At 45.6% G+C, this 8,831-nt stretch overlaps 1 protein-coding gene across 1 annotated transcript; it reads left to right on the top strand.

Moving 5' to 3' along the window:
• Window positions 1-1,608: 1,608 nt before the first annotated feature.
• Window positions 1,609-6,340, top strand: LOC109770187 (uncharacterized). Its single transcript, XM_020328901.1, has 2 exons — window positions 1,609-1,764; window positions 5,975-6,340. Exons 1-2 carry the CDS (start codon window positions 1,609-1,611, stop codon window positions 6,338-6,340), a joined length of 522 nt encoding a protein of 173 aa, XP_020184490.1.
• The last annotated feature ends 2,491 nt before the right edge of the window (window positions 6,341-8,831 follow it).

Raw genomic sequence — 8,831 nt, 5'->3', positions numbered from 1 at the left:
CCATATGTTTCATGCTATGGTTAGGTTTACCTTAATTCTTCTTTCATAGTTGCGGATGCTTGCGAGAGGGGTTAATCATAAGTGGGATGCTTGTCCAAGGAAGGGCAGTACCCAAGCACCGGTCCACCCACATATCAAATTATCAAAGTAACGAACGCGAATCATATGAGCATGATGAAAACTAGTTTGACGATAATTCCCATGTGTCCTCGGGAGCGCTTTCCTTTATATAAGAGTTTGTCCAGGCTTGTCCTTTGCTACAAAAAGGATTTGGCCACCTTGCTGCACCTTGTTTACTTTTGTTACTTCTTACCCGTTATGAATTACCTTATCATAAAACTATCTGTTACCGATAATTTCACGCGCCTGAAAGAGAGGAACAGGGTAAATTAGTAATTAAAGCAAGCATGAAGAATGAAATTGCATGAATCGTTAAGGGATCGAACCACATACCCAGTGATCCCTATACTCAAATAGGTTGGAGCTCCCTTGATGGTGTGGCACACCTTGCATTTGGGCATGCTTGTCCCTGGCCTTGTTGTGGACGGCTAGCCATTGGGGAGAGCACCACTCATCCACCAACCTCTCCCAACAGGCCATCTTATCCACACACCATCTCGGGGGCACCTAAGTTAGACAAAGAGAAATTTCAGCGCTACGCCTACGAATCAAATCAAGGAAACTAGTACAAGGCCTTAAGAATAGGTAATTACCTTCATGTACTTGTCCTTACTCATATACTTGACGCGACACTTCTTCTTCTGCCTCCTGATGTTAGTCGAGGCATATTAGTCTTGGACAGCCTGCACCCGAGCCTCGTGCCGTGTTTTCTGAAGTAGGCGTTTGCACTCGGCTTCAAGAACCATAGCCGCGTCCGCCTCGTGTTCCTCAAGACACCTGTAGAAGGTCTGCAATCAAACAACACAACACTGATCATTAGTACAATCACTAGGTACTGTTGATTTTTAATTCTGTAAAGGAGAAATTACCCAAAACCACCGTCTCACAATGTCGGCCACCGTCTCACACACGACACCGTCGACCATCTCCCCGGTGGGGCCGGGGCAGCCTCGTACAGCTCCTAGGTCAGTGCTCTCTGTGGAAGCTCACCCTCACCGGGCAACGTGACCCACCCCGGGAAGTGGTGCCGGACTAGAGTACCAAGGACCTGGTTGGGCCTGCGGACACCATCTGCGTGTATCCAACCCCTGCAGTATGACCAGGCCAACACATTAGATATTAATTTGAACAAACATGAAGGAAAAAGGTTAAAAAAGAGTAAATGCACTTACTTCTCCCCGTTATGCTGAATCAACCACCTATGGTCGCGGGTCGCCGACACGGACGGTAGCTTAGTACCACCACGCTGGTAGACCTTCTTGCCCTCCTCAACCAGCTCGCCCTCGCTGTAGTTATCCTCATATAAGGTCTCCTCGACACCATCAGCATGGTTGCTAGTCTCTGGAGTCACGTGTGACAAAGACTGTGGGACCCGAGTCTCCTGGGAGGAGGACTGTGGGACCCGAGTCTCCTGGGAGGAAGACACTGGGACCCGAGGCTCGTGGACCGGAGTCCGACACGGGTCCAGGTCAGACGGGTCCATCTAAGATGGAGCACTCCGGTGTTCCGGAGACTCAGCGGGGGGTGGTGGCGAGGAAGGCAGAACAATCTTCCTACCTCTCCCAGCGCCCCGTCCACCTCTACCTGCACCCCTCTTCTTCCCCCGACCTCCTCTCTCGGCCAAAGAAGAAGCGTCCACCGAAGGTGCTGTGGGTGTCTGCATGCTGTCTACTAGCACTCTCCGAAGTTTTTGGGGTGCAATAACAACACCCCTCCCACACGCCGAGGTAGGAGGCTCGGAGCGCTCTCGACCCAAGCCCACCATCTGTGAACACCTGCAATGACAAAGCGTAAATGAAATTAGTACAACATAAACATGTATATGTTGATTGCTTGACTTGTGCAAAGTTGCTAAAATCTGCCAAGACTTAAAATTGGGAAAAGGCTAGATTATTATTTGGTCAAGTAGTCTAATCACCCCCCTCTAGACATACTTTCGATCCTACAAGCATGCATCTAGAGTATTAAGTTCATAAAGAACGGAGTAATGCCTTAAGTATGATGACATGATGTAGAGGAATAAACTCAAGCAATATGATGAAAACCCCATCTTTTTATCCTCGAGGGCAACAAAATACGTGTCTCCCTACACTTACTTTTTCACTGGGTGAAATCACACAAGATTGAACCCAAAGCTAAGCACCTCTTCCATTGCAAGAAAAACCAATCTAGTTGGCCAAACCAAACCGATAATTCAAAGAGAAATACAAAGATATCAAATCATGCATATAAGAATTCAGAGAAGATTCAAATAATATTCATAGATAAGCTGATCATAAATCCACAATTCATTAGATCTCAACAAACACACCGCAAAAGAAGATTACATCGGATAGATCTCCAAGAACATCGAGGAGAACATGGTATTGAGAATCAAAGAGAGAGAAGAAGCCATCTAGCTACTAGCTATGGACCGGTAGGTCTATGGTAAACTACTCACGCTCCATCGGAAGGGTAATAGAGTTGATGTAGATGCCCTCTGTGATCGAATCCCCCTCCGACAGGATGCCGGAAAAGTCCCCAAGATGGGATCTCATGGTAACAGAAGGTTGCGGCGGTGGAAAAGTGTTTTCGTGGATACTTTTGAGGGTTTTGTAATATATGTGAATATATAGGACGAAGGGCTAGGTCAGGGGAGTCCCGAGGGGGCCACGAGGTAGGGCACCCCCTAGGGCGTGCCCTCCACCCTTGCCGCCGCCTCGTGGCTCTTCTGGCTTGTAATCCAAGTCCCCTGGGGTGTCTTCTAGTCCAAGAAAAATCATCGTGAAGTTTTATTCCGTTTGGACTCCGTTTGGTATTCCTTTTCTGCGAAGCTCAAAAACAAGGAAAATACAAAGACTGGCATTGGGCTCTAGGTTAATAAGTTAGTCCCAAAAATAATATAAAATAGCATAATAATGCATATAAAACATCCAAAACAGATAATATAATAGCATGGAACAATCAAAAATTATAGATACGTTGGAGACGTAGCAGCAGCCGGTGCAACTGTTGAAATAGGCGGTAGGAGAAGCCAAAACGCGGGACCAGCTGCGGCGACGCCACTGGGCATGCATCATATGCGAGGTGAGCTGCCCTCCTTCCCCGCCAGCGATGCAGTGACCTACTCGGTTGCTGCTGTAGTGAGCTTGTGGCACCATGGCGGTTTGCAACCGTGGCAATCACTCTATCCATATGTATTGTATTTCTGTGAAAATACTTGGTCATTTGGAAAAAAGGTGGTAATTGATTTATCATGAGTTTTTGAATGCTTGGTCCCGACAATCACCTGATAGCCACAAGTCTCCATCGCGTAATACTTGACGGTCGGTCACACCAATAGACGGTCGGTCGGACCCTCATCTCACTGAAGGGACACGCATCGGCTTGGTCTGACATGTATGACCAGGTACATCACTGACATGTGGGACCGCATTTGAGCAGTACGTGAAATTTGTGTTCAAGGAAACTCATCGGGAGCCGTTTCCGTCTTCGAAACCAAAACCATCAATAAATCTTTAGCGTGTTCCCATCGCATTCCAAAGTACTAGTTGTACTACTACCATGCTATAATCAAGTACAAACCTATTCACACCTATCAACCTGAACGTGTTCCCACTAAAAATGAAATAGCACAAAATATTATCAATAAAACCAATTGATTGTTACCAACAAATCAATTTGTTGTCGATAAACATATATCTCATCACATACATAATGCTAGTTAAAATGACGAAATCCTCTCCAACGAAATTAGTGCTACTATATTCTCTCAAGAAAAACAATTTGACTGACGCTAATAAATTTTATCAAAAACAACTATTACCTGTATATGTTTGCATAACCCATAAATATAGCCATGTATCGGTCATATCTCTATAGTAAATTACTTCCTGTTTGATCTAAAAATGGGTGAATTTAGAATTTGCCTACATTTCCGTCGCCGCATGAATAGACACCATGGTTTACATTGACCATTAATTGATACCTCCACACCTTTTTATTTACCAATATAGAGAGTATTTGCAATTGTGCTTCTTTCGTTCTCTATAAATATCACCTTATCTACCTCAACATAAGTACCCCCAAACTATCATCATTCTACCTCCCACCTATTAACCACCACCGTGGACCTAAATCACGTCCTCAAGGCAGCTCACCCCAGGAATCATGGCTGATGAGGTAATTCCACAATTCGATTATGGTTTCATTCTACTTTCTACTTTTTCTTTCTTCTGACCTAGGTCGGGATCTAAGCAGATTTATGTCAAAACCTATTCTTTTTAGGGTGAGTAATAAGAGGATCGTCATTCTCTCAAAAGAAAATGGATCAACTATAAAAATGAATGCAACAAATTTCTCGAGAGATTTTTGAGTTCAGTCTGCGCTGCTTGCTAGTGGATGTCCTTGGGATGTTTTGTGGGCCCTCACATTTTTCTCCCAAGGCCCCTTGATACTTTGATACAACTTTGTGCTTGGTTGGCTTCAAGCTTTTTCCTATCATTCCAGTGAATTCGGGGACTCTGAGGCGACTTGGGTTTCCCCAACACTGCCACCCCCTCCACCCTCTCACTCTCAAGTTGCCATCGGAGGTGTTCATAGGGAAAGCTTGCGTGCTTGGCGGTGAAGGTTGTGGTGAGGTTTTTGCTGCTTCATTCCCTTGCAAACCACCCAAGACACCTAGGAAGCACCCTATATGGCAAGGTAGCGTGCGTCGGATGTGCAAGATGGCTACCTTTTCTACGCGAGTGGCTAGGATTCGGTTGGTTGTGGTCTCGACCCAGATTTCCCCCCTTCCCCTCCAGATTAGAAGGTCAAGATCCTATCCTCCTCAACTCATTCGCCCCCACACCTGCCTTGTCTATCTTATAGCCTTGGTCGGTTGATCAGGTGCTAGCGGGGGTTGTTGGTGTAAGCTCGAGTCTAGAAAAATCCTTGGTTGGTTCTCTAGAAACTGCGACACAATTGTGTGTGTGTGTCAAATTGCTCCCTAGAGGCACCATTGAGGTCTCTCCTCTCCACCTAGATCTGGAGCTCTAGCAAAATCCCAAAACCAGTCTCGGGTTGGCGGCGATGGTGCCTTGTGTGTTTTGACCTCATTGGACCTCCCGTGGACGTATGGTTCTTTGGCAGAGTGGCACTAGGGTTGTTGGGTGCTCCTCAGTTCTGAGTCCGGACATCAATTTTTTGTGGAGGTTGGCAGTTACAGCTAGTTCTGACTCTTTTTGAATTGTTGTTCTTTGGTGGCCAGGTGTGGGTGTGACCCACCGACTCCTCGCCTTCGGACCAAGGCGGAAGGGGCTAGGGTTCCCCTATGGTTGCCACGAACATAATGAGCGCCACAGATTTTGACCAATGCTTGCAAAATTTTACCATGGCTAATGCACACAATATTTTGAAATGCAGGGAGTAACAGTTCATATGTGGTTCACTTTATCATACTACAGCAAATATGTTGCTCGAATTACAATTTGTTTAAACACCAAGCAATTGCAAGGAAATCTTGTTTGTTTACTAACCAGCCTTATGATTAGGATAAATGGATGAAGTACTCGAGGTCTGTTGACAAGTTGGCAATATGGAACTTGAGAAAATTCTACGCATTCCCGCCATTTCTTCTTAATTTTTTGTTCTTTAGATTTCATAAAAATCTACATTGATATTCTTACTTCATCAGATAATTCATCGGATTTCAAAACCATGTAAATTCAAATCCGTACTTCATATAATATATTTGTCATACCTGATACAAGAAACAACTAGTGCATGTGTCACCCTTAACTACCTTCTGATGATTTGACAGACGAAACAAGGTTTGAAGTACTACTTTAGGATCTGCATGGTCTGATGCTACAAATGTGCGAAATGTCTCAAGATTCCAGTGAAAGAGGATTTTGAGATCATCTGGAAGAGCTTTGTCGAGGACTCATTGTTGTACGACACGTACCCTAGTGCTCGACGCTCTGGCCAACAGCCAGAGGACATTTCGCATGGCAGCAGCCGCATCTGGGTCATGGATGAGACAAGCATCTCGCAGTCGCGCCTAGAGATGGAGCGACAGGTGATCACGCAGGGTGGCTTCTCCAAGATGTACAACCAATACTTGCTGCCAAACAGGAAGCGAGCGTGGGCCGGCGGCAATGATGAGAAGTTCATGCAGGACAACTCGCTGTATGTGGCAAAGCTATCGACGTTGAAGCTCTACTTTGTCATGCTCAAGAATGTTAAGGAGACCGTGTGAAAGAACTTACTATCAACGGCTGCAAAGGCTAAGAGGTAATGGTTCGAGGAGTTGATTGTGTCGGATCGTGATTACTGCTACTATACCAGTGATAGTGGCAGCAAGTAGGTAATGTGGAAGTATCAACTCTATCGATGTCGATGTGTCATGCATGGTGCTTCATAATGTGATATGTCTGCATGACATTGTTTGATCCTCGATTGTTTTGAGTGTGGGTTGTTAATTAATCACTCATGTTTTGAATCAAATTGTTCACCATTATTACACATGCCTTTTTGTATATGCATGCTCAGGAGCTCAGTCGCATCTTTCTAACACCAAAGTCTTTATGTGTATGTAACATTTATATTATTATTATTATTACTTTTTATGTGTTCGTCATATTTACAATTACCAAATTTAACTTTTATGTGTACACCACATATATAGTCAAAACTAAATAAATATGACCAAGTGTATGTCACATTTATAGTGAACTAATTTACTTTTGATGTCCATCTTTCTAAGTTATGCCCGTGACCTCCATAGAGTTATTTTGCATTCATTGTAGTCATATGATTCATAATCTTAACCATGAATGTCGTTCTTAACATAAGATATTTAAGCATTTCTTGTAGATTTTTTTCATAAAAATTTGGAGGCATATGTCTAATAGACTCATTTGTGAAGAATAGAAGAGGTCCTCTGTAACACCCCGCATGTAACTTTCCATATTTGTAACTCCGACTCTTGCCATTTTTGGCTATGTGTTATGATATTCCCTCCGTGGTCGGGTTTTGTCTTTTGTTTTGCATTTTGTTCATGTCACGCATATCATATCATGTCATCATGTGCATTGCATTTGCATACGTGTTCGTCTCTTGCATCCGAGCATTTTCCCCGTTGTCCGTTTTGCAATCCGGCGCTCCCATCTCCTCCGGTGCACCCCTCTTGTTTTTTTCGTGTGCAGGTGTCAAACATTCTCGGAATGGACCGAGGCTTGTCAAGTGGCCTTAGTATACCACCCGGAGACCACCGGTCAAGGTTCGTTCCATTTGGAGGTCGTTTGGTACTCCAACGGTTAACCGGGCATCCGCAAAGGCCATTTGAGTGTGCAGCAAAACCCCCCCTCAAAACCAGCCCAAAACCCACCAAACTCTCTTCCATGCTCTAGGTCGTTCGATCACGATCGTGTGGGAGAAAAACGCACCTCATTTGGACTCTCCTAGCTCCCTCTACCTATATATTTGCATCTCCCCCGAAAAACGCACGCAGATGAAACCCTAGCCCTCTTCCACCTCGCGCCCGGACAATTTTCCCTGCCGCCGGACGTGTCCGCCGCCTCCACCCGACGAATCGGGGGCCGCCCGCCGCCCTCGCGCCCGCGCCCTTCGCCTCCTGCCCGCGCGCCGGCCGCCTCGCCGTCACCCGCCGGCGCCGCCCCGCCGCCGCCGCGTCGCGGATCCCCGCCGCCGTCGCCGCCTCCTCGCGCCCCTGCTCCGGTCGCCGGACCCCGCCGCCCTCGCCCGGATCTCGCCGGCGCCGGCCCCGCCGTCCCCTCCCTCGCCGTCGTCGACCTCCGTCGCCGGTCGCCGCGTCGGTTCTGGCGAGCCCGAGCTCGAGTTCCTCCGTTCGGATCTGGTCAACGCTAGGTTGACCCCGAGAACCCCCCTAAATTTCGCAAGTTTTTTGCTATTTTCACAATAAGCTCCGTTTCGCACGTGTAATATTTCAAATTGTTCGTCCCGTGATTCTCTACAGTTTGTTCAATTGCACCATGTTCATTAGAGGTCATCTTGATGCCCAAATCTCTGTTGCAAGAGGGCTAGTTGCTGTTATCTGCTGGTTCTTAACAGAACTTGGAGATTTGTCATTTTTGTATCATTTAATCTGTGCATCTTATGGGCATGAGCTCTACATGTGTTTTGTTGTATGTCATGCCATATTTCTAGTGGTGTATGCCATGTATTTTTGTGATCTCTGTGGTGACTAGCACAAGCATGCAAACTAAGCCCCGTAATGTTTCTGATTTCAGGGACTTGGTAACTCTCTTAAGTCTTTGTCTGCTGTTATTTTGTTGCCATGTAAACTTGATGCTACAGAGAGATCCATGCATATTTTGGAGATGTTCAGTAAGGATGTTTTGTAGATATTATTGTAGTTGATCCATTCCAGCCCTTGTTTGAAATTATGGAGTACGGTAGCATGACTCAATCTTGCTCTACTTTTCCTATAAAATATTTCTGGCAGATTCTTAACATGATATTTATTTTTGCCAAGCTTATTGTAGTTGATCCATACATGCTATGCATTCGTTCTTGCCATGGATAGCTTCATAAACATGCCATCTAGCTGTAGGTATGCTTGTTTTGTCATGCATTACCTTGTGGGGACTGCATCAAGCTCACAAACATGCCTTCATATTGTTGTTTCTGCCATGCTCTGTTTTCTGCTAAGTCTGAAACCTGATAACGAAACTTGCTATGTTTACATGGTTGCCATCATATCTTCT

Source organism: Aegilops tauschii, chromosome 1, assembly GCF_002575655.3.
Source record: "Aegilops tauschii subsp. strangulata cultivar AL8/78 chromosome 1, Aet v6.0, whole genome shotgun sequence".
Lineage (NCBI taxonomy): Eukaryota > Viridiplantae > Streptophyta > Magnoliopsida > Poales > Poaceae > Aegilops > Aegilops tauschii.
The sequence above is the reverse complement of the archived record's forward strand: the minus strand, read 5'-3'. Positions and strand labels throughout refer to the sequence as shown.

What these genes read in the sequence shown, in the direction of transcription:
- LOC109770187 (XM_020328901.1), top strand. Translation starts at nt 1,609, where the DNA reads ATGGAGCACTCCGGTGTTCCGGAGACTCAGCGGGGGGTGGTGGCGAGG. An exon ending in AGAAGAAGCGTCCACCGAAG is followed by an intron (nt 1,765 to 5,974) that starts GTGCTGTGGGTG and finishes AAATGTCTCAAG; the next exon opens with ATTCCAGTGAAAGAGGATTT.